At 37.4% G+C, this 26,009-nt stretch overlaps 2 protein-coding genes across 2 annotated transcripts; both read left to right on the top strand.

Moving 5' to 3' along the window:
* Positions 1-9,682: 9,682 nt before the first annotated feature.
* On the top strand, positions 9,683-13,679 carry LOC133831388 (target of rapamycin complex subunit LST8). The gene is made up of 10 exons (XM_062261660.1): positions 9,683-10,040; positions 10,611-10,712; positions 10,829-10,941; positions 11,020-11,089; positions 11,891-11,968; positions 12,527-12,643; positions 12,728-12,822; positions 12,918-12,997; positions 13,102-13,161; positions 13,425-13,679. The coding sequence occupies exons 1-10, from the start codon at positions 9,933-9,935 to the stop codon at positions 13,550-13,552; spliced, it is 951 nt and encodes a 316-aa protein (XP_062117644.1). The 5' UTR covers positions 9,683-9,932; the 3' UTR covers positions 13,553-13,679.
* A 7,487-nt stretch (positions 13,680-21,166) lies between these two features.
* Positions 21,167-25,464, top strand: LOC133831387 (carboxyl-terminal-processing peptidase 3, chloroplastic). Its single transcript, XM_062261659.1, has 12 exons — positions 21,167-21,559; positions 21,744-21,825; positions 21,976-22,106; positions 22,394-22,480; positions 22,889-22,967; positions 23,172-23,260; positions 23,465-23,500; positions 23,663-23,782; positions 23,973-24,059; positions 24,165-24,314; positions 24,469-24,576; positions 24,966-25,464. Exons 1-12 carry the CDS (start codon positions 21,212-21,214, stop codon positions 25,215-25,217), a joined length of 1,569 nt encoding a protein of 522 aa, XP_062117643.1. The 5' UTR covers positions 21,167-21,211; the 3' UTR covers positions 25,218-25,464.
* Positions 25,465-26,009: the final 545 nt, after the last annotated feature.

The following is a 26,009-nucleotide window of genomic DNA, read 5'->3' as shown; positions in this document are numbered from 1 at the left end:
CTTTCTTCCTAAACCTTTTCACCCCTTTCCATGGCGAGACTCTAAGGAAGACATAGTCTCCTACCTGGAACTCCACGTTCCTGCGTTTGGGATCTGCATAGCTCTTCTGTCAACTTTGGGAAGTAAGCATCCGAGCTTTAATCTTATCAATAGCCTCACTGGTCCTCTGAACCGCCTCAGGACCCAAGTATCTCCTTTCACCTGTCTCATCCCAATGAATGGGAGATCTACACTTCCTACCATATAGCATCTCATAAGGTGCAACACCAATGGTAGACTGGTAACTGTTATTGTAGGAGAATTCTATCAAAGGCAGATACTTACTCCATGACCCACCAAAGTCCAGCACACATGCCCGCAGCATGTCCTCCAATATCTGGATCGTCCTCTCAGATTGCCCATCTGTCTGAGGATGATAAGCTATACTGAACTTTAGTCGTGTACCCATGGCTGTCTGTAAACTCTTCCAAAACTTGGAAGTGAATGTAGGGTCCCGATCTGACACGATCGACCTAGGAGCTCCATGGAGGCGCACGATCTCTCTCACATAGAGATCTGCATACTGGTCAACGGTATAAGTAGTCCTCACTAGTAGAAAGTGAGCTGACTTGGTATAGCGATCCACTATCACCCAAATGGAATCATGCTGACCAACTGTCCTGGGCAAGCCCACCACAAAGTCCATTGTGATGTCTTCCCACTTCCACTCTGGAATATCCAGAGGCTGCAGTAACCCTGCCGGCCTCTGATGCTCAGCCTTGACCTGCTGACATGTCAAACACTTAGCCACATACTCCACTACATCTCTCTTCATCCCTGGCCACCAATACAATGATCTCACATCCTGATACATCTTCGTGGTGCCTGGATGCAAAGAGTAAGGTGTAGTATGAGATTCATCCAGAATCTCCTGCCTCAATGCAGTGTCTAACGGAACACATATTCTCCCCTTGTACCTCAGCAACCCCAAATCAGACACTGTATAATCCCTGGATGCTCCAGCCAAGACATCCTCTCTAATCTTGATCAGCTGTGGATCACCCAACTGACCCTCTTTAATCCTCTCTAACAGCGTAGACTGTAGCGTAATATTGGCCAACTGGCCCACCAGCAACTCTATACCAGCTCTGGTCATATCATCAGCCAACTCTCTGGCTATCAGCCTAATACCATGAATCTGTCTCGGACTCTTCCGGCTTAAAGCATCTGCTACCACGTTGGCTTTCCCTGGGTGATACAGAATCTCACAATCATAATCTTTCACTAATTCCAGCCAACGCCTTTGCCTCATGTTCAAGTCCTTCTGGGTGAAGAAGTACTTCAGGCTCTTGTGGTCTGTATAAATCTCACACTTCTCTCCATAGAGATAGTGCCTCCATATCTTTAAAGCAAAAACCACTGCTGCCAACTCTAAGTCATGAGTAGGATACCTCTTCTCGTACTCCTTCAGCTGACGAGAAGCATAAGCTATAACTCTCTCTGATTGCATCAAAACACAGCCCAAACCCTGATGAGAAGCATCGCAGTATATCACAAACTTCTCCTGGTCTGTCGGAAGACTCATAACTGGAGCTGTAATCAACCTCTGTTTCAACTCTTGGAAGTTGTTCTCACATTTGTCTGACCACACAAACTTCTGACCTTTGCGTGTCAGCTCAGTCAACGAAGTAGTAATCTTTAAGAACCCTTCCACAAAACGCCTGTAATACCCTGCCAATCCAAGGAAACTTCTAATCTCAGAAGAATTCTTTGGCCTTGGCCAATCTCTGACCGCTTCAATCTTTGATGGATCCACTTTAATCCCCTCCTTACTGACAATATGCCCAAGGAAGGACACCTGAGACAACCAGAATTCACACTTCTTGAACTTTGCAAACAATCTGTGTTCTCTCAACCTCTGCAGAACCAACCTCAGATGACGCTCATGCTCTGACTCAGTCTGAGAATATACCAGAATATCATCGATAAAAACGATCACAAACTGGTCTAAATAATCCTTGAACACCTTGTTCATCATATCCATGAAAGCGGCAGGGGCATTAGTCAATCCAAACGACATAACTAGAAACTCATAATGCCCATACCTAGTGCGAAAAGCGGTCTTCGGTATGTCTCCCTCCTTGACCCTCAACTGATGATAACCAGAACGAAGGTCGATCTTAGAGAATACTGTCTTACCCTGCAATTGATCAAACAGATCATCTATCCTTGGCAAAGGATACCGGTTCTTAATTGTCAGCTTATTCAGTTCTCTATAATCTATACACATCCTCAGAGAACCATCTTTCTTCTTCACAAACAAAACTGGCGCACCCCAAGGTGAAAAGCTAGGTCTGATAAAACCCAAATCCAACAGCTCTTGCAGCTGTACCTTTAATTCTTTCAACTCAGCTGGGGCCATTCTGTATGGTGCTCTAGACACTGGCTCCGTCCCTGGGGCCAGTTCTATAACGAACTCAATCTCTCTGTGTGGTGGCAACCCTGGCAGATCCTCTGGAAACACATCCAGAAACTCACATACAAGTCCAGTATCCTCTGGTCTCACTGGCACGACCTGGGTGGTATCTACCACACTGGCTAAGAATCTAATGCAACCCCCTTGCAATAAATCCCTAGCCCTCAATGCTGAAATCATAGGAATACGGGGTCCATGCACAGTACCAACAAATACAAAAGGATCCTCACCCTCAGGCTCAAAGGTGACCATCTTCCTTCTGCAGTCAATGGTTGCCCCATACTTGGCTAACTAGTCCATACCTAGTATCATATCAAAGTCAGTCATAACTAACTCTATAAGATCCATTGACAACTCTCTGCCCTCTACTATCACTGGCAAAGATCTGACCCACCTCCTGGATACAACCAGCTCCCCAGTGGGTAACAAAGTACCAAACCCCACAGCATAGAAATCACAAGGTCTACACAGCCTATCAATAACACTACTAGCAACAAAGGAATGTGTAGCACCAGAGTCAATCAATACATTATAAGCAGTTCCTGCACTAAGAAGCTGACCTGTAACAACTGAGGGGGAAGCCTCAGCTTCTGCCTAAGTCAATGCAAACACTCGCGCTGGGGCTGAGCTGTCTGCCTTCCTGGGCTCTTCCTTTCTTGCCTTAGGGCAATCCTTTTTTAGATGACCCACTGCTCCACAAGAGAAGCAGGCCCTTGCTTTACACTCTCCCAAGTGATGCCTCTTGCATCTAGGACACTCGGGATAAGACTTCCAGGCTTCACTGCCCCCAGGACGACCTATTGTAACACCACGAGGTCTCCTGTCAGGACCTGGAACTGGGAAGGTATCAGGAACCTTCCTCTTCTGATCACTGGGGCCAACACCCCTACCAGAACCCACAAATGGAGGACCTGGCCTCCTGAAATCCCTTCTGGCTGCATTTTCACGGCAGATCTTAATCTCTGCAGTTTCATCTGTAAGTGCCTTCTCCACCACCTGTGCATAAGTAGTCACTCCTGCCACAGTGGTGATGCGCACATCTCGGGCTAACCTGGGCTGTAGCCCCTGTAAGAAATGCTCTCTCCTGGTCCCATCAGTGGGCACCAACTCCTTGGCAAACTTTGCCAAACGGTCAAACCTTAAGGCATACTCGGTCACTGATAAGTTTTCCTGAAGTAGCCTCATAAATTCATCAGCCTTCGCCGCTCTAATAGCGTCATTATAGTACTTTTCATTGAACAAGGCCTGAAATTCCTCCCAGCTCAGGAGATTAACATCCTTGGTCTGACCAACCACTTCCCACCAAATCCGGGCATCTTCCCGAAACATATAGGCAGCACAGGCCACCCTCTCAGTACCAACTACCTTCATAAAGTCAAGAACAGTGGTAATCATGCTCATCCATTGTTCAGCTTTGGTGGGATCAGCACTGCCTTCAAACACAGGAGGTTGCTGTTTTCTGAACCACTCATAAAGAGGTTCCAATCTGTTTTCAACCCCAGGCAGTGGCCCAATAACTGGCACCGGCACAGAAGGTGCCTCTGCAACACTGGCCACCACAGGCACTTGCTGCTGTCTTAGGAGATGAAGCTCCTCTCCCTGTTTAGTCACTATAGCCTGCAAATCATTAAACATCTGCTGCCAGTTTGCAGGTGCTGGCTGTGGAACCTGAGATTGGTCATTCACTTGACCCTGACTACTGTCATTATTCTGACCCTGACCACTCTGGCCAGCTAAGGTGCCTGTCTGTTCTGGGTTCATTCTGTCACCGATACCTTACTGAAACAATAATCAATACGGTCATTCAGGTAGTAATAACTAAACCTCTTGTCGCCTTACGGTCCAAGAACAACAGACAATTATCACATTCCACAGTCATTCAATATTCACAATCAGATACATGTTCATGGCATTCAGCACTCAGCATGTATCACATAATAACCCATAAACAACCATACTAATAAGCAGGTGCCAGCAATCTCAGTACTAATCAGTACACATTTGCTGTGGATATAATATTTCAAGGCACAGGCTCAACATAGTATCTCATGCACACAGGTAAAGCATATATATCACATTTAAACAATTACACATGTAACCACGTAAATAGTTACCAAACCGTGAGTCGAGCTTGTCTTCGACGATGTGTGTACATACCCAGCCAGTCTATAGGAACCCTAACCTTGGCATTGCTCTGATACCAAGTTGTAACGCCCTGGTTACCCCAGAACAGTTACGGTGAACAGTGAACCGGAAATTTGACTCGCTACCCGAGTCCTTTGGCTAAAAACGTGATCTAGGTACTATTAACAGGTTAAGGTGAAAACCAATAAAAAGATAAAGGGTACATTTCATCAAGTAAATAAACTGCTCATGAGCCTTTTAAAATGTTTACAAGATGTTCATAATACAAAAGAGTCGCTACAGTTTCAAATTTACAATCCCCGCCGGCTTAAGCGGCAAAAATAGGGTAAACCCCTAGTCCCTCTGAGAACTCCTTGACCGTGGCAGTCAAGCGGCCCTGTATGTACATCACATCGTCCAAGCTCTCCACTCAAGGTTGGCCAAGCTTTTCCTTCCCTTTACCTGCACCACATAGCACCCATGAGCCAAGGCCCAGCAAGAAAACATAATAAAACATGATATAATATCAACAACGATCATAATAACCATCCAGGACTATCTGTCCAACAAATAGGTGACAATAGCCAAAAGTCACAGTAATGAGCATCGCTCCCTCTAGCCATGTGACGATAGGGTCACCAGGGCTTAACTGATAGGTGATCTCTTTCATAAGCTTGTTCAGGACAGGTGCATGGTGATTGGTCACCAACATAACCTTCCTCACGACTCTAGAGTCGAAACTATGGACAACGTCCCTTAGCCACGCGACAAACGGTCACCGGGGTCATACACCTTGGCTATAGTCATCTGGTCGTAGACCAGGCAAGTGCTTATAAGTTCTTCGACCTTAGGGTCGGTCCCGCATTAATGCCATAGAGCCATTCAATGCGTGATCATCGACTTTAGAGTCGGTCCCTGACTAGTCAGTGTCCCAAACAGGTAATCAGCGTTCACCAGCATTTAACATGCAATCCATGTCCACATAAATCAACCAACATGCCTCAATATCAAACCATGCATGTCATATACCTATACAGGGTGCAACTGTATTCATACACTGTTTTCTTACCTCTGGTTCGAGTGAGAATTATTATATGAACGACCCCTGAGAACGATCAACCTTTAAATTCCTTGACGGTCACCTGGTCATAACCAAAATATAGGATTCATCAATAAAAATGATAACTGAGGGTTCCCAAACCAAGATCTAGCCTCCGGGACATCAAACATAACTCAACTAGGTACTAGGTTCAACCCGAGGCCTAAGGTTTGAATCCTCAAGCTAAAAACATGATTTTGGCTAAATCTGCCTTGATGGGCCGCGGCTCACCAGAGCCATGTCGCGGCTCACCCTCCTGACAGGGCCATTTTCACATTTTGAGCCATCATAGGCCGCGGCACGCCATAGACAGGCCGCAGCTCATTACACAAAACAGCCAAGAACCAGCACGCACCAGCCAACTCTCCCCTGCATTTTCCCTTGGAACTAACCCTTCAAACCAACTCCAAACCTCCTCCAAACACTCAATTAAACCCCCAAATAACACCCATATCTCACCCTCATCAAACCCCAATCAAAACAACACAAAAACCCCCTTTGATTCTCACTTCCCACATCAAAAACCATGAATTGAAAACTAAAACGAAAAACAGAGCATGAATAAAACCAGTGGCTAAAACTCACCTTGGAACCGGTTTTGAACCTTCCTTACAAGCTAAACCAAGTCCCCAATCCAGCCCTTAAGTTTCCCTAGCTTGAATCTCCACCAAGAACTCAAAACCCTCAAAGGAAAAGTGAGGAAGATGATGTACGGGAATGGAGGAAGCAAACCCCTGTTTTTGTTCTGTTTATTCCACCACCTTCTACAGCCACTTAAGTCTCATATATCCACCCCTAAAATGAACAAAATACCCTTGTGTCATTTAAATCCTTTCAAGCTAACTCTAGGGGTAAAATTGGTACATTCCGCTAAACCTGTTAATTATAATTAACGCTTCCCAATTCCTGCTAATCTCAATATCCTCAAACACCAATAATTCACATCCCGTTACCCTAAAATCCCCGGTAACGCTATAACCATTAATATCACCCCGAGACTCACCCCGAGCCCCGAGCTCAAACCTGTTATGACCAGACCGATAAATCCCGCTCAATGATCGTCTCATGTCGGAGTACTCGAACCAATACACATTATAATGTGGTCTCACAATATATCATTAACACACAAACAAATATTCAATTGTACCCTCAACGTGCCAAATTACCAAAATACCCCTGTGAACAAATGTGGACTCACATGCACGCATTTAACATCATATTATAATATAATTCTCATAAACATGCATAAACACATTTAATGGCATAATTAAACAGTTATGGCCCTCCCGGCCTACTAATCCAGCCATTAACCATAATAGGGAATCCGGGGCATTACAGAGGGGCACTCATGAGGGTGTGGTCGGAACTTGGTCCGAGGAGAACCCAAGGCTATGGTCCGGAGGTGAGCCCAAAAGGTGACTGGTCGGACTTTGGTCCGTATGCAGGTGTCCAGCATGCATATGTCCGATCAGAAGAAGATATTCATCAAACAAATGGACCAGACTACGTCAAATTCCCAAAAACGGCTTCAGCAAGAATCGGTCTGGGCATCGCGGGAATCTCTCATTCCTCACTCAAATTGAGGAATCTGTTGTATTTTGAATATTTTGTGTAATTTAAATATAATATAAATAATAGAATATCCCGATCCTAGGGGGAGATCAGTTTAGGATCCCAAGCCTATAAATAGAGGGTTAATGGGATCAGAAAAGGACTTTTGGCAAATTGAGATTTGGTCTGAGTTCTAGAGAGAGAAAGTGCGTTTTCCTTGAGAGAGAACCCTTTTTGTAAATTTACACTGAAGAAACTCAGTTGACACTGGTTCATCTGATCTTGAGTGTAGATAAAGTAATAAAATCTCTAAGTGGATTAGGCTATTACCGACTGAACGAGGCTGAACCACTATAAAATCTTGTGTGTTATTTACTTTTCTTGATTAAACTGTCTGTGTCGTTTAAATTCTCTTGAAGGTTTGTCGTTATTGACGTTCTCACGTCGTTGGCTAAAAACACAGTCAACACTATACATCAAAGGCATTGAAGAATGTCAACACAAAAACAATGCAAAAGTCTTTATAACATAGACCTAAAAGAAAGAAACTTCAGTTATTATAATAATCCAAATGTTTAAAAGTGAACTAAAAATGTATCAAAAGTTTCAAATTACAAGCTGAAATTAATATGACCATGAATGAGCTAAAATAATGACTCCTTGAAAAAAATCTGCAATGGGATGAAAAAAAACCATAAAAAATATTTGTCACAGTTAACTAGGGTATGATCTACAAGTTTAAAGTGACTAAAATGCACAAATAGGACATTCCAACATTTACTCACCATTCCTGCAATTACAAACCTAAGGTTACATATGTCCAGTAAATAGTCATGGTCTTGTAAATCAACAAGGAGGTCAGCTCCAGTAAATATCTCTACATTAACCCATAATTTTTTTAGGGAACAATATGCAAATTGGTGTTATTCTTGTTAACTAAGCAACATTTCACATTCTAGAAAGGTGGGCACTACAATTTGAACAATATATAAGCATTGTGATAGTAATTGCAAATGCAAAAGATGGTAAGTAGAATAATGTGGTAACTTGTTACCTTAAATTAACTCATATTATTTCTCTGTTCTAATACAAAGTTACTTTTAGTGTCTAGTTATTAAATATAGAACTCAAGGTAACTTGGTACCAAAAAAAAAAAAAGGTTCAAGATACATTAAGCTACCTAAATGACATAATATGGGACAAGAGGACTTAAATCTCCATAACAAATTGTAACATGGCAAACTGCTGCATGGATGGGATCTCCCACACTCATTTTTATCTGGAAAAAAAAAAAAAAATTATAATATGCTTTGTGCAAATAAAAAGAGAAAGATGTTAATAAATATATATACTAGGTGGAAGCAACATGTAATACATGTTTGTTTAGTTTTATTTTTAAAAAATATTAATTATTTTTATCAAATTTTTATGATTGTCATATAAATTTAAAATAAATAAATAATATTATATATAAGAGAATGACATATACATATTAAAAGAAAAATTATTAAAACATTGTTTATAAATTTTTAAAAATAATAATATGAGAACTGTTTAGATCACAAAACTACCCTATTTAAGTATAAAATATTTATGATATTATTCAAATCACACATTAATGATTGGAGAAAAAGCTTGGAGAAAAAGCTTGCTTATTCTGGATAAAAGATAAATGTTATTCTACCTTTTTATGTAGTTACACGATCATATTATTTGTACATACACGACACGTGTATTTATAATATTTGTTGTTATTTAATATGAATATATATTTATATAAGTTAGATTAAGTAATAAAAAATAACATGTTTTCTTTTTAAATATAAATAATAATAAAAAAAAATTAATATTAAATTATATATTTTTATAATAATGATATTTTATAACATTTGAATTTATATTAATATGATTAAATATGTAGTTTTGTATAAAATATTATTATAATAATATTTATAATATTTAAATTTATATTAATATAATTACTAAATGTTTATATTACAATAGGTAAATACTATTTTGGATCCTGTTTTTTACAAAAATTACCGATCGGACCCTGTATTTTATTAAATGACAATTCAGATTCTGTATTTTACAAAACGGAACAAATCGGACCTTGTGTTCTGCCGAGGAGATGCACGCTGGAAAAAATAGTGGAGGTTGGTGCAAATTGGGGAAAATTTTCTTAGTTACAAAAAATGCGCTGATTTTTTCCATTGATGAAGAATTATATGGAAAATGACTTATGCAGTGAAATCAAATGTTTACATATTTTGTAAATTTTTATTTCTTTTTAGGTACAAATTCCACAATTTGAAAAGATGGGAGAGGCCCAAGATTGGGCCATTTCGCCAAGAGTCAGTTAAAATTTGGGCTTCTTACAGAAACGAAAGCCCATTAAATTTTTTGTTTATTACTTATTTATTTTTATAATAGGAAAGATTATTATTATTATTATGGTGAGAGAGCTTAAAGGAACCGATTCAATGATACTCTCTGTACAATCTGGTCCGAGCTCTCTAAAACCCATAAACACCCTAATTCTTAAACCCACCATGCTAATACCCTTTCAAATTTTCCCAAACCCACATTCACAGCGACCCAGATTTCTCTGAAAACGTCTTATGGTTTCGACAATTCAACTAAATCCCTTGCATAAATTCGTTTTATGATTCCCATTCTAGGTTTGGTTGGAATAACTTGAAGATGACCCAACCCTCGGTCATACTTGCTACTGCCAGCTATGATCATACTATTCGGTTCTGGGAGGCCAAAAGTGGCCGCTGCTATCGAACCATACAGTACCCTGATTCGGTAAGCTGTCTTTGACTTATACTTTTGTGTACTTGATTGGTGGAAATGATATAGGCATTGGAATTTTTGTTAATGATTATTTGGAGTTTGTGCTATTTGATGTTAACACACAAAAATGGCCATTTTAATGTTTTTGTGACTTTGATATGTGACTCTTTGTTCAATTACTTGTTTTTTATTTTTATTTTTGGGTTAATCAAGGTTATTTATGGACTGATCTTATGCTTGTTTGTGTATTCTGGGTACGAGTGGTATTTCGATATTTGTTAAATTTCATGGTGTAATGTTTTTGATTCGATGACTACCCATTATGTCCTGTGTCCTGGTTTTACACTCATGAACTTCTGTGCCTGCGATATATGGTTTTTATGCCATCAGGGTGTTAAATTGTTCTTATACATGTTTATGTCTATTCATATTTGATCCCCTATAAGCGAAAGGTTGTCCTAAAATGCCTTCTTTCCACGTAATTTATTGGCAAATGACAACAGGTTATGCTGTTGAGAAGCTTTAAGATGTTTTAATGAGTTAAGTTTCTCAATCTCTATCTGATTTTTTGTTTGTCATTAGCAAGTTAATAGGCTTGAGATAAGCCCAGATAAAAGACACCTGGCTGCAGCGGGTAATTCTCACATTCGATTATTCGATGTTAATTCGAACAGCCCTCAACCGGTGAGTTCATCACAGGTTTCCTTGCTACTTTTTTCCTTCTTTCTTGGAAAGGGGAAAAAGAATATACTTTTATACTATCACCTCATAAGCCTTATTTTATTGTGACTTCATAACAGGAGATGAGCTATGACTTACATACTGGTAATGTGATGGCAGTGGGGTTCCAGTGTGATGGTAAATGGATGTATTCAGGTTCTGAGGATGGCACAGTAAAGATTTGGGATATAAGGTAGATTGCGAAATGTGATTTTCTAATGCTTCTGCCCTTCATTTGGTTCTATTTATATTAATCTTTGAATTGAAACAGAGCTCCAGGTTGTCAAAGGGAATATGAAAGTCGTGCTGCTGTTAACACTGTTGTTCTGCACCCTAATCAGGTTGGATAATAACTCTAACTTCTATCGTTAATGACATCTTAAGCTTTTAATGCTTTGCATTTGTTAATGCTGATCTTTATATGAATTATTTATTTGTTGCCATGCTATCTTTATGTTATTCCAGTATATTTTGAGTGAAATGTTGGCTTCTAGAAGTTTCTTTTTCGGGGGCTGTCTTCTCTGTCACTTTTTGGTATGGAAGATTGTTAGGTAGGGTATTAGAGAAGTCACTTATTTTTTAGTTACAGTTTTCCTAGGAAAGTAAGAATCAAGTATGATCTACGAAAGGAATGGATCATCCAAATATACGAGGAAATTTTGTATTAAATAATTGAACACCCCTGTCAAATGCAGTATGAACATTTTGTGCTATGATGTTGTCAAAGGATAATGATATGAATCTCACCAAGAATAGTGAGACCCGAAATCAATAAAGGATAATTTTAAAAGATCGTCTTCTAATTCAGATTTAAACAAACTAAAACAAAAAGACTTGTTCTAAGAACCTACTGTATCAGACGGATAGGCTTAGGTAGATGCCACACACAAAAAGAGAGGGAGGTATGTGTGTGATAAGTCTAGGCTTGAACACCACAAGATAAACTTGATTAGTTCTGAAAAGTTCTATGAAGAGCTAAAGAGAAAACTTTCTCAATATGTTCACTTCAACAAAAAGTTTGTTGATCTGCTCTTGTAATTGGCCAACTAGGATCCTTTGGTGAAGCTTCTTGATTCTCATCATATAGTGCTTTTATTAGTTATCATAATGTCTGAATAAATTCCTTGAATGTTATTTTGCAGACAGAGCTGATTTCTGGGGATCAAAATGGAAACATTCGTGTCTGGGATTTGACAGCGAATTCATGCAGCTGTGAATTGGTATGTACATATTGGACTTATTTATTTTTTCTGTGTATAAGATTTTCTTTAGGAATCTGGATTGTTCCATCAACACAAAAATTCTAACCTCCGGTACTAGTATGAAATGTTTACTCATTTGTTTGGGAATGGAAGTTTACATATCCATTGGTGTTTATGTAAAAATTTAGAGCCTTTTCAAATGACACATGGTACATGGAATTAGCATCACTTAGCGTCCCACAGAAACTAATGTATATACAGGGAAACTAATTACGAAATCTCGAAAGAGGAAAACAATCTAATACCACCAACCAACCAAGACTATAGATGCAATCACCAAAATCTTTGAAGCAGTTTTTCTTTTTAAAAATGATTCTTTAATTCACTCCTATTACTGTCATAATTGTATGTCTTTGATTATCTTCCTCAAGATATTATTTGATGATTGTTGCTGTTCAAATTCTCTTAGCCCCTGTTCCCTTGTGTAGGCATTCTCTTGCAGACATAGTTTACCTGTGTTATAAATTTGTTTTTGATCCATCTCAAGGACATTTTTGTTTATCCATGGTAACGTAGGTGCCAGAGGTGGATACGGCAGTGAGGTCCCTAACTGTCATGTGGGATGGGAGCTTGGTAGTTGCAGCAAATAATCACGGGACTTGCTATGTTTGGCGCTTGTTGCGAGGGACTCAGGTTGTATCTGCATACACACAATATTTGATCTGACCTCTGGTGTGTCATGTTTGACTTGTACCATAACAACCATTTCCCATGCAGACAATGACAAATTTTGAGCCACTTCATAAGCTACAAGCACACAAGGGTTACATTCTTAAGTGTCTTCTTTCCCCTGAATTCTGTGAGCCGCACAGGTTAGTTCTTGAAACCTAATTACATGCATATTCATTCTCTTCTTTATTTTGTCTTGGTTTGATTTAGTTACTTGTGTTGGTTTTGTGTACTTTAGATATCTAGCCACTGCATCTTCTGATCACACTGTCAAGATTTGGAATGTTGATGGTTTTACACTGGAGAAGACTTTAGTTGGTATTCCTCTTGCAAATTTAGAATTCTCGATGAATCAATTTCATATTCTCTCATTGACCTGATCTGTTACCGCCTACTGAGAATTTTTTTTTCTTATATTGTAGGACATCAACGGTGGGTGTGGGATTGTGTCTTCTCAGTCGACGGTGCCTATCTTATAACAGGTATTTTATTGTCTAAAACTTTTGTTGTAAGATTAACTTTGTCTAATTCAATTCCATTGTATCTCACTAGACTGTTACTCAGTAACCCTGGTCTTCAACTAAAAGCTTCAAACTTTTGGTTTTAGTTTCTGGCTCACGATCTCCTTTACATTTTTCTAGGCCATTCCTCATCTCAATAAGTAATACGATGAGCGAAATTCCTTAAATATTGTTTTTGTGAATTAAATTATTTAGTTGTGTCTCAAAGTCTTCCATTGTTGCAGCTTCCTCTGATACAACAGCAAGGCTTTGGTCCATGTCAACTGGTGAATATATAAGAGTGTATCAAGGGCACCACAAAGCCACTGTTTGCTGTGCTCTACATGATGGAGCTGAACCTTCCCCTTCGTGAACCTTTGAAATAATAACAATTACAGCTCATGCACATGTTCATAGCCATTGCTTTGTACCAAAAGATTTACATGGTTCAGAATAAGTACCTTTCAAATTTCACTAATAAATTACCCTTCATTCTCTTATTTTGGTTATGCCTTGTTCGGTTTCTAACTGAAAATTCAATATTTACTCTCACTTTCTATGTTTGTAGAGTTATGATGCAATTTGCTTATGCTGAGAATGTGTAACCGACATAAAGAAACTACTCTTTCATATATTCATACTCATTGATAATTATTACCCAAAAAAAAAAAGATTGTGTCTTTATACATTGAAAAAAAAAGGTGTTTTTAATTCTTAGTGCGCATATCTTCATAGTTATTTAAATAACAACAAAGTTTATAAAAGAAATACAATATTGTTAAATTTTACAATGTGACTAAGTATAGTTAATTAAATAATAAGCACCATACAATACATACAAAATCCAGATAAAAACTCTAAAAGTATGTATAACCTTGCCTTTGACTATTCATCAATCAAAAAAGAGAGAGATTTAAGTAACAAATCTCGTAATTTTTCTCAGCCATAAACGATAGTTTACAAGCTTTAACATCATGATTTTCACAAAATCTCACTCAACTCTGTGATAAATTTTCGATAAATTTAGGTTCATTGCTGAAATGATTTTTCTTCATTGTATGGATACCTTCAACGTTAATTATGGTATTATCATGACTAAGCCGAATCTTCTTTTAATTTAGGTAAAAATATTGTTTTTAATCTCATTCATTTTACTTTAATTTTGACAAAATACAAGAGTACAATGTTTTTTTTATTATTATTATACTATTACATCATCTTGTAACATATCACACTGTAAAGTGTTGTTATTTGACATTTTAAGGTGTTCAACACCACATGAGGTGACACTTCATAGTTGCTTAGCGATATCATATAATACTTATTAAATTCAAATATGTGAGACCCGACCCGATATTAGATTGCTTGCACCAATAACTGTATTCTACTTGTGGTATTGGACACCAGTGGTGTCCCTTAACAATTCTCCAAATCATATATATATTCTATAAAAAAATGTGTAGATAACATAAATTCTTAATTTTAACTGTTTATTTTGTTAACTTTAACAGAATATTCTAAATATTTAAAAAAAATGTGCATTTAAAACTAATTAAAAATAGATATTTATTAATTATATTAATATAAATTTAAATATTATAAAATATAATTATTATTATAATGATATTTAATATAAAACTACATATATAATAATTATATTAATATAAATTTAAATTCAAATATTATAAAATATCATTATTATAATAATATTTAACATAAGACTACATATTAATAATTATATTAATATAAATTCAAATTCAAATGTTATAAAATATAATTATTACAATAATATGTAATACAAAAAATAATTATATTAATATAAATTCAAATATTATAAAATTTTATTATTATAATAATATATAATCCTAATTTTTTACAAGCTATATTAATATAAATTCAAATATTATAAAATAATTAATACAAGATTAAATATTTAATATTTATATTGATATAAATTTAAATATTATAAAATATCTTATAACAATAATATATAATACATAATCTTAATTTTTATTAAAAAAATTATCATTTATATTTAAAAAAGAATATCATATTATATATATTTTAAAAAAACATAAACGATGTTTAATTTTTTTTTAATATGTTTATGTTATTCTTTTATATATAATATTGTTTATTTATTTGAAATTTATATGACAATCATACAAATTTAATAAATTGTATACATATTATCTAGTACATGTATATATATACTAGATACAAGTAAGGTGCAATGCACGTATGCTTAATTTTATTTATAGAATTTATTAATCATTTTTATTAAATTTATATCATTGTCATATAAATTTTAAATAAATAAAAAATACTATATATAAAAGAATGACATAAACATATTAAATGAAAAATTAAAGCAAAACATTGTTTATAATTTAAAAAAATATATATAATATAATAACTTTTTAAACATAAATGATTATTTTTAATAAAAATTAAAATTATGTATTATATATTATTATAATAATATTTTATAGTATTTAAATTTAAATTAATATAAATATTAAATATCTAGTCTTATATTAAATATTATTATAATAACATTTTATAATATTTGAATTTATATTAATATAATTAGTAAATAATTAAGATTATATATTATTATTATAATAATAATACTTTATAACATTTAAATTTATATTAATATAATTAATAAATATATTTTTTATTTAGTTTTAAATGTATATTCATTAGTGCAAAATAGATATATATATATATATTTATTTTAGTATCTTATTTGAATTCGAATTTGTATGCATGATTATATTATCTAGCTAGTGTGCATTATTGAACCAAGTTCTGTAAAAGCCTTAGATAATCCAAAGCCAAACGAGAGCTTAGAGTTAGTTACAGACAGCTCATAGTTTGTTAGTGAGCTGATTTGTCTTTGCTCTGTATTGTAACAGATTCTAACAGACTCCATTATTTTCGGAATCTGTTTTGTATTCCTGTACTGTATATATATTCAATCTAGCTCTCTCTCTCTGCATCATTGATTAGATCAGAGATTCATTTTCCTCTCTCTATCTGAACTTTCGTATTCTCACTTGGTATCAGCGCTTCGGTATGGCGAATCAATCTTCTTCCTCTAATGGCGCATCGACTCCCACTGCTGCCTCTGGTTCATCTCGACTTCAAGCTGCCTTTCAATCCACGCTCAGCACTGTGATCTCGGTGAAGCTCGATCGAAGCAACTATGTCGTATGGCGATCTCAAGTTGTTCCAGCGATCCGTGGCTACGATCTCAGTGACTATATCTTCGGCCGAAAGGAGTGTCCAGCTGAGAAAGTCCAAATTACCGACGAGAAAGGGGATCTCGTCACAATCGACAATCCTGAGTTCTCACTGTGGGTTCGTGAAGATCAATTGCTGATGAGTTGGCTGCTCTCCTCCCTCTCACCGGCGATTCTCAGTCAGGTTGTGCGCTGTCAGACGAGCAATGAAGTTTGGGTCACACTCGAGAGACTCTTCTCATCCAGAAGCAAGGTCCGCGTGATGAGCCTCCGTCAACAGATCCAGTCAATGAAGAAGGGGGCGCAGTCGATCTCTGACTATGTGGCACAGATGGAAAGCCTCTACGACATGCTAATGCTCGCTGGAGTCCAGATGACGGAGGATGAGCTCATAATGCACATCCTACAAGGTCTACCCCTGGAATACGATGCCACCATCTCCAACATCCTCTCTCAACAGAACGTGACCCTCAACCTTCAAGAAGTTCAGTCACTTCTTCTTAGTCAGGAAAATCGCCTTGAGCGTTGGTCGACTTCGGCAACAATTGATCTCCCTCCCCACTCAGCAAACTATGTTCAAAGAGGCAGAGGTCGTGGATTCAGCCGCGGTCGTGGCAATCGTGGACGTGGCACAGGCAGGAACAATCAATCGGCTACAAACACCAAAACTGATGGAAGATTGGTGTGCCAGATTTGTGGAAAGCAAGGACATGGAGCCCTAAGCTGCTGGCATCGTCTTGATGAAGACTATCAGCCTCCTGCTAAGACGCAAACACCTGATAATGCAGCAAAGACTGCGTTTCTTGCAACTCCTGAGACAGTTGCAGATCCAAATTGGTACGCTGACAGTGGAGCTACGGACCACCTTACTGCAAATCTGAACAATCTGAAGCTCCCGACATAGTATCGGGGATCAGATCAGCTAATGGTTGGCAACGGTAAGGTCATCCCTATTTCTCACATTGGTTCAACTACAATACATTCTAGTAACACACACAAACACTTACAACTAAAGAATGTATTGTGTGTACCTAAAATAAAGAAAAGTCTTGTGAGTATTTCCAAACTAACAGCTGAAAATAATGTGTTTGTGTAATTCCACACACATTCTTGCTTTGTGAAGGACGAAACAACAGGGGAGCTGCTGCTTGAAGGAAAGCTGAGAAATGGATTGTATACCCTATCTTCACCATCCACCACAACCAGAAACTCCCAGTACCAAAGTCAAAATAAGTCATCCATCCATATCTCCAATTGTTTTAGTTCAGTCAAGACAGGTTGTTGTATGTGGCATAAAAGACTAGGTCACCCTAGCTCTAGAGTGTTAGCTTCTTTGTCACCAGAACTAAATGGATGTACTCTTTCTTCTATTAGTAATAAAAATTTCTTTTGTTCAGCTTGTCAGTATGGTAAAAGCCATGTTCTACCCTATCCTAGATCTGACAATAAAACTGTTAAACCCTTGCAACTAATACATTCTGATTTGTGGGGGCCTTCTCCAATTGTTTCAAATGATGGATTCAAGTATTATATTCAATTCTTAGATGATTACACTAGGTACACTTGGATTTACCCCATGCGTACTAAATCTGAAGCTCTCACAATTTTCAAACTTTTCAAAACCCATGTTGAAAATCAGTTTGACTTAACCATAAAAGAATTTCAGAGTGACTGGGGTGGGGAGTTCAGACCATTTAAAAACTTCCTAGCACATTTTGGCATAAACCATAGAAAACCTTGCCTCCACCATCACCAACAAAATGGTAGAGTGGAAAGGAAACATCGTCATGTAGTAGAATTGGGGCTTACATTACTTGCTCAGGCATCTATGCCCCTTAAGTTCTGGTGGGAAGCTTTTCAAACCTCAGTATACCTCATCAATAGGTTACCAACGCCTGTTCTAAAGGGACAGTCCCCTTATTACAAAGCTTTCAAGTCCAAACCAGATTATTCTTTCCTAAAAGTCTTTGGGTCAGCTTGCTACCCTCACTTAAGACCTTACAATAGGCATAAACTTGAATTTAGATCCTCCATGTGCTTGTTTCTTGGGTATAGTAGTGAACATAAAGGATATAAGTGCCTTCACCCTTCGGGGCGTGTGTATATTACACGAAATTGTGCCTTTGACGAAAACAAATTTCCTTACTCTCTACTGTTTTCCAACTACACCCTCAAACACATCACAGTCTTGTCCCACTTTAAAGTTCTCTATTCATGGTCTGTCTCACTTCCCAACCAACCCCTCACCTGCTACATCCATTTCTTCAGCTACTTCATCAAGCACAGCGTCCCCACCTCCGTCCATAGCAGTCTCTCACTCAAGTCAAGATACATCACCACCCAACTCCATCCCTGCTGCACAAGTCGATGACCCATTAGCCACTCAAGAGGCTCTTCGCAATAGTGATGCTACATCTTCAGTCCCAGCTGTCTCCACTGACTCATTTTCAGACTCTATTGCTGCTCCTGCGCCTGTCCCAGATCCATCTCATTATCGGCCAACACCAACACCGGTGCATCCTATGACGACTCGTGTGAAATCAGGTGTGATCAAGCCAAAAGCATTACTCTCTTCCAAGCATCCTCTCAAACTGGTCTTTGATTCTCAAGTACCAGCATCTGTTCAAGCAGCACTTAAAGATCCTCGCTGGAAGGCAACCATGGAAGAAGAAAATACAGCACTGCTTAAGAACAATACATGGACACTAGTTCCTCATGATCCCTCTTATCATGTTGTGGGAAACAAATGGGTATTAAAACACAAGTTTCTTGCTGATGGTAATTTGCAGCGGCTAAAAGCTCGGCTAGTGGCTAAGGGCTTTCATCAAACACCCGGCCTCGATTACTCAGAGACTTTCAGTCCCGTTATTAAACCCAATACAGTTCGGGTTGTTCTCACTTTGGCCATTCATTTTGACTGGGAAATCCACCAACTAGATGTACATAACGCATTTCTCAATGGAGAGCTTCATGAAACCGTCTACATGGCTCAACCTCCGGGCTTCGAAGATCCATCCTATCCTAATCACGTATGTCGGCTAAACAAGGCTCTGTACGGCTTGAAACAAGCTCCCTGCGCATGGTTCGATAAACTCAAAGTAGCTCTTCTTCAATGGGGTTTTACCAACTCCAAATCTGATACCTCCCTGTTCATTTATCATACCTCCTCTACTGTGCTTTACTTGCTCGTCTACGTAGACGATATCCTTATTACAGGGAACAATTCTACTCTAATCACCACACTAATAGCTGATATGAATGGATAATTTTCTCTCAAACACCTTGGCTTCCTGCACTACTTTTTAGGCATTGAAGCTTACAGAGACTCCACAGGTCTATTTCTCTCTCAATCTAAATATATCAGTGATCTCCTCCACCGTGTGCATATGGAAAGTGCAAAAGGGATCTCCACTCCTGCTGCTCCAAGGCAAACCTTGTCTCGGAGTGAGGGGGAACCAATGACTGACGTCCTCCTTTACCGCAGCACCGTTGGAGCACTCCAGTACTTGACCATCACGCAACCTGACATTGCCTATATTGTGTCCAAGTTGAGTCAGTTTCTACAAGCTCCAACAATGGAACACTGGAAAGCTTGCAAACGAGTTCTGCGATATCTCAAGGAAACCATTTCCCATGGCATATGCTTCAGGCCGAACAAAACAAAAGCTCTGTCTCTCCAAGCCTTCACAGACTGATTGGGCGAGCTGTCCCGACGATCGAAAGTCTACCGGAGCTTACTGTGTCTTTTTAGGCTCATGTTTAGTTTCCTGGAGCTCCAAGAAGCAAAATGTGATAGCCCGGTCAAGCACGGAGTCGGAATACAGGGCCTTATCTCATACTGCTGCTGAAGTGTGTTGGCTTATCAGCTTACTCAAAGAAATGCACATTCGACTCCAGAACACACCAATCATCTGGTGTGATAACCTTGGTGCGGCGTCACTCGCGGCCAATCCGGTTCACCACGCTAGAACGAAACACATTGAGATTGACGTGCACTCTGTTCGAGACTTGGTACTGAACAAGGCCATTGATATCAGATACGTTCCAATGTTTGATCATATAGCAGATGCTTTGACGAAGGGACTATCAGCTGAGCAATTTCTAAGGCTTCGAACCAAGCTTCAAGTGGAATCATCCCCTTTCTGCTTGAGGGGGAATATTGAACCAAGTTCTGTAAAAGCCTTAGATAATCCAAAGCCAAACGAGAGCTTAGAGTTAGTTACAGACAACTCATAGTTTGTTAGTGAGCTGATTTGTCTTTGCTCTGTATTGTAACAGATTCTAACAGACTCCATTATTTTCGGAATCTGTTTTGTATTACTGTACTGTATATATATTCAATCTAGCTCTCTCTCTCTCTCTGCATCATTGATTAGATCAGAGATTCATTTTCCTCTCTCTATCTGAACTTTCGTATTCTCACTTGCATCTTATAAACTTATAGTTGATGATTAGTCCAAAGCTTCACATCAAACCTTTTTTTTTTCTTACTAATTTTACAACAATATAAATTTCAATAAAAGGGAAAGACAGCGAGTGTATAGAGTAGTATACGCAAAAAAAAAAGCAAATTGGATTTTAGTGAAGAGATGCTTACTTACTTGTATACGCAATGGTAATGGATCTGAATCTCTCGTCATTTGCATCCACAAAATTGGCAGATTCTTCTGGACCCCACCAGAATTCAAACACCGCTAACCACTCTTTAATATGTTTAACAACTCTCACAAACAGAAACCTTTTTCTCCTTCATTTGCTGCTCTCAGAACCTGAAAGCAGCAACAATGGAGGCTCTAAGCGGCTCCAGTCTCGACCTCAGAACACCCCGCTTTTCGCTTATACCATCGAAATTAGCAGTGCCCAGTTCGCCTTCTCTGCGTTTTGATCGATATCCGAGCTCAAGTCGTCGTTTGAGCTCGAAATGGAGGGTGTCGTTTTCTTGTTCTCGGCACATGGAGGCTAGTTCCAAGACTTCCGAGGAGCAAATGGGCAGCCGGGTATGGTTGAAATCGATGGGAAAAGGCTTTGTTGGGTTCGCAGCGGCGGCTGCGGCTCTGTTTTCAGTTTATTGCGATTCCCCGGCTCTTGCTGAGTCTCTTACTGTTGCTTTTCCCGTTTCACGAGCTCCTGAGGTGATTGAATTTGGGAACCACTTTAATGTCGTTTTTTCTGTGGTTCTCTTTGATTTTAAGATTCATTGTTGTGTTTAGTGGGTGTCAAGTCAACTATCATACCTGTTTTTTTATTCCTGGTTGTCTATGAAGTGTTTGGATTTAAACTTGGGATGAATCACTGAATGATTTTTTTTCTGCTTAGGTGAATAGAGTTCAACGAACTCTTGTGGAAGCTTGGGGTTTGATTAGAGAGACATTCGTTGACCCAACATTTAATCATCAAGGTAATGGGTTATTTCACCATGTTATAAACACTCTTAATTTGCAGGCTTCCATAATTTCATATGTTGGTGCTTAATGAGTGTAATGGCTGTAGTGTTGATGGGAGTGTTTTGAATTAGTGAACTAAAAATTGAAGAGAGTGCTTTTTGTAGATTGGGATCTGAAGTTGCAGCAGACAATGGTAGAGATGTTTCCCCTTAACTCAGCAGATGCAGCATATACCAAAATCAGTGCAATGCTCTCTACTCTTGGAGACCCTTTTACCCGGATTATCAGTCCCAAGGTTTGACATTGTTAATTTTATATGGACGTGAGTTAAGAATTGCATTTAGTTATGATTAACAAACATAGTTGAATTTATTGGCTACAATACTTGCTTATGTGGTTTCATTTCTCTTTAATATAGGTTCCGACACTTCTCATGTAGTTCCATTTTTTACTTATGCTCATTTTTCTTTCAGTGTTTAAACCTTTTGTATTCAGGAGTCAGCAACTCTTTTTTAATAAATTGTGAAATTTACATCAGAAAACAATTATAGGTGCCCAACTAATAATCTTTTGTACTTGCAGGAATATCAAAGTTTTAGGATTGAGAGTGATGGAAATCTGCAAGGAGTTGGACTTTTCATATCTGTTGAACCAAACACTGGTCATTTGGTAGGTATATTTAGAAAACAATACTTTCTGCTCCTTTTAATTTTTATCATCAATACGGATTATGTATGAAACATCTGTTCTTCTAGTTACCTAGCTTGGATTTTTTATTTTTTTTGGGGTGCATATTTACCTGCATCTAATAGCAAATATAGGTAAGTGGCTACAGGAGGATAAGTTTTCACCCTAGTTAGACAAGACACTTTGTGCTTTTATAAATTTAAGCAAAATACTTGGTGGTAGTATAGCTGTGTAGTCATTCTTCCATTCTGCTTGCTTAATGACATTTATTTTTCAAGTAACTTTATCATGGAAGTTTCTAAACTATTATATGCACACAAGTAATATAGGTTAACAATAGCCTACTTGTTTTGTATTATTTTTTTCATTCCCTTCTGATTTTGAATGCAGGTTGTTTTGTCTAGTGTAGAGGATAGCCCAGCTGCTCGTGCTGGTATTCAAGATGGAGACGAGTTGGTGGAAATTAATGGTACATTACTTTTGATACATCTGACCCTTATTTTTAAACAGTTTATTCTTATTATGTAATAAAATGAAATCGTATGTTTAGATTGAATAAAGCTAGAATCTTTTAACTTTATCAATTTGTATCCAGCAAACCGACTGGAAGGAAATTATACTACAGATTCACTTTTGCTTAAAACAATTTCAAATGATTTTGCTTTGGCTTCAGGAGAAAGGCTTGATGGTATTGACAGTGAAGCAGCTGCACTGAAGCTTAGAGGTCGTGCTGGAACAACCGTGACATTAAAAGTTCAAAGTGTAATTTTCGACCCCTTTTCAAAAGTTGTAGCAGAAATCAGGCATAAAATTCCTTTGATTCATCCTCTTGAGTTTAACCATTTTTCTGAAAACTGGCTTGGGAAGGCATTTCGAGCTTACTTCCTGGTTTATGAATTTTAGAGTTTAGATTATACCATTGTAAATAGATGATTGTTTCAACTGATTGTATGTTCTGTTATGCAGGGAACAAATTCCAAAAATGACTCTCCATTAAGAGAGGTATTAGATTATTCATAGTATATGAGCATGACATGAAGTGGGTGCAAGACCACTATGAAAGGCAAATATGCCTGAATAAACATTTTAAAACTTTTACTACATGTAATTTTATAGTATATATTGAAGTTAACTATTCTTGTAATGTGACTCCTCTTTCTGAAGGTCAAACTTTCTCGTGAGAAGATCAAATTTTCTCCAATTTCAAGTGCAATTATCAATCATATAACCCCGGATGGACATGTAACAAAGACTGGTTATGTCAAGCTGAGAGAATTTTCTCAGGTAAGTTGCTACTGCACATGGGTTTTGAACCATGCAGAGTGGTTGGATTTTTTTATTAATAGTAATCATAGTACTTATAATAATAATCTCATTATATCTTGGGAAGAAATAAAAATGCCAAATTATTTATCAAATTGCTTGTCTTTTAACTGGGTGTTCCTTCCTAATCCTTCCATCTGACTTTTGACAGACTGCTGCCCCTGATATGGAAAATGCTATTCATCAAATGGAAGATCAGGGTGTGCATTCATACATATTGGATCTGCGGAATAACCCAGTAATGTTTTCTGTTTACATTTCCACTTTCATAAATGGCAAATCCTAAAAGGCTTATGTTTGGCTTTCAAAATTTGGTAAGCTTACTCTGTTATTTGTGACTCAGGGGGGACTAGTAAGAGCAGGACTTGAGGTTGCCGAAATATGGTTAGATGGGGATGAGACTCTGGTCAACGCAATCGATCGAGAGGGGAATATGCAACCAATTAATATGGTCAATGGGCATGCTATAACCCATGATCCACTCGCTGTTCTTGTGAGTATTAAATCTATATGTTTAAGCTCTTTTCTGACAGGACCACCTCATAAATGTGTGAACCTCTTTTTGACTACATACAAAGAATGGTGAACTCTTTCTCATAATATTTTTTACTCTTGATTGGTGATCTGGTTTTTATAATGTCAAACAGGTCAATGAGGGAAGTGCAAGTGCAAGTGAGATCTTGGCAGGGGCACTACATGACAATGGCCGAGCTATTCTTGTTGGGCACAAAACCTTTGGGAAAGGAAGAATTCAGGTATCCACCAGCTGCCAAAGGTCTTTGTTTTTTTTTTTTTAAATACAAAACTCAATTGAGTTTAAAGATACCTTCAACATTATGCTGAAACATTGTCAACATCAATGGCTCTTAAATTTCTTCATCCGTGAACTAAACTTTTTGCGATTATGTTCATTACCAATGGGTGTTGAACTTGTTCCTCTAAACTGGCACTACGGTGCCACAAGAGATGCTATGAAAAGCTTGCATTTTAGTAAAACAACAAGCTAATAGTAACTTTCTTGAGATATTATATTTATCATAAGAATGGCGTTAAATGGTGCATATTGACTGATTAACACACTCAGCCATTGAATAAGAACAGTATGAGCTTAGTTTGCTTGGTTTCTTAATCACTCTGTCTGCAGACTGTCACCGAGCTTCATGATGGATCGGCCTTGTTCGTTACGGTGGCAAAGTACTTATCCCCGGCGCTTCATGACATCGATAAGGTTGGCATTACTCCTGATGTACAGTGCACCACAGATATGCTGACATCTTCTAAGGAATCAATATTAAAATACAAAAGCTCTTCCTCCTCAACTCTGGAGGCTGATTCGTGTATCTTAGTAGCTGAACACGAGTTAGAAGTTCAAGAATCCAAAGGAACAGCTTCTTGAACAAGAGGACTCGTCAGACCTCTTCAACTTTGTACCACAGGATTTGATTCGAAAGGTGTAGTAGAGATAATTCTAGGTAGTCGTACATTGTAAATGTTATACGTAAATATTAAACACAAGTCTACGTACAGATACAAATACATGAAAAAAAAATACTAAAAATCATCACTAGTTGATATCATTAACTAGTAAAAATGATGTTTTAACTTTGAACAATGCTATTCATTACACATGGATTTTAGTGTGATCTCTTTGTCAAATTTTGATTGTTCCATACAAATTATTATATTTATATTCAGATTTGGGATTATATCACTTACCATCAGTTTATATTCTTTTATTTTTAGTTGATATTAAAATATTATTTTATACTTGACAAATTAATATAAAAACATCATTTCAACATAATTTTAGTTAAATTTATTTTTAGTGTTATCAATTATATCTATTAAAATTACATAATATATATGAAAAAAATTCACAAATTTCCAAATTAACTTTTTTTAAAAAATAAATTTGATTATATAATAATCTAAAATTTTCTAATATAAATAATTTTGTTTTCTTTTTTCTTCTTAGGTTACTAATTAATTGAATTAATATTAATGATATTTTGGATTTTGGCTTCAAAGAAGCCTTTAAAAATAATTTTATAAGGTTTTAATTTCATTTTTCTCTCTATTTTCAAATCAATTGTTTTAATAGTTTTTCATTCAAAATATTTTAGCATGAATGAGGGCAAGTCATAAATGAAAATTTGGCCAACTTTTTTCAAATGAAAATTCAAAATAT

Source organism: Humulus lupulus, chromosome 4 (assembly GCF_963169125.1).
Source record: "Humulus lupulus chromosome 4, drHumLupu1.1, whole genome shotgun sequence".
NCBI lineage: Eukaryota > Viridiplantae > Streptophyta > Magnoliopsida > Rosales > Cannabaceae > Humulus > Humulus lupulus.
The sequence above is the reverse complement of the archived record's forward strand: the minus strand, read 5'-3'. Positions and strand labels throughout refer to the sequence as shown.

Coding starts and splice junctions, on each gene's coding strand:
- LOC133831388 (XM_062261660.1), top strand. CDS start 9,933: ATGACCCAACCCTCGGTCATACTTGCTACTGCCAGCTATGATCATACT. Junction 10,041..10,610: donor CCATACAGTACCCTGATTCG/GTAAGCTGTCTT, acceptor GTTTGTCATTAG/CAAGTTAATAGGCTTGAGAT. Junction 10,942..11,019: donor GTAAAGATTTGGGATATAAG/GTAGATTGCGAA, acceptor GAATTGAAACAG/AGCTCCAGGTTGTCAAAGGG.
- LOC133831387 (XM_062261659.1), top strand. CDS start 21,212: ATGGAGGCTCTAAGCGGCTCCAGTCTCGACCTCAGAACACCCCGCTTT. Junction 23,501..23,662: donor ATGACTCTCCATTAAGAGAG/GTATTAGATTAT, acceptor CTCTTTCTGAAG/GTCAAACTTTCTCGTGAGAA. Junction 24,315..24,468: donor ATGATCCACTCGCTGTTCTT/GTGAGTATTAAA, acceptor AATGTCAAACAG/GTCAATGAGGGAAGTGCAAG.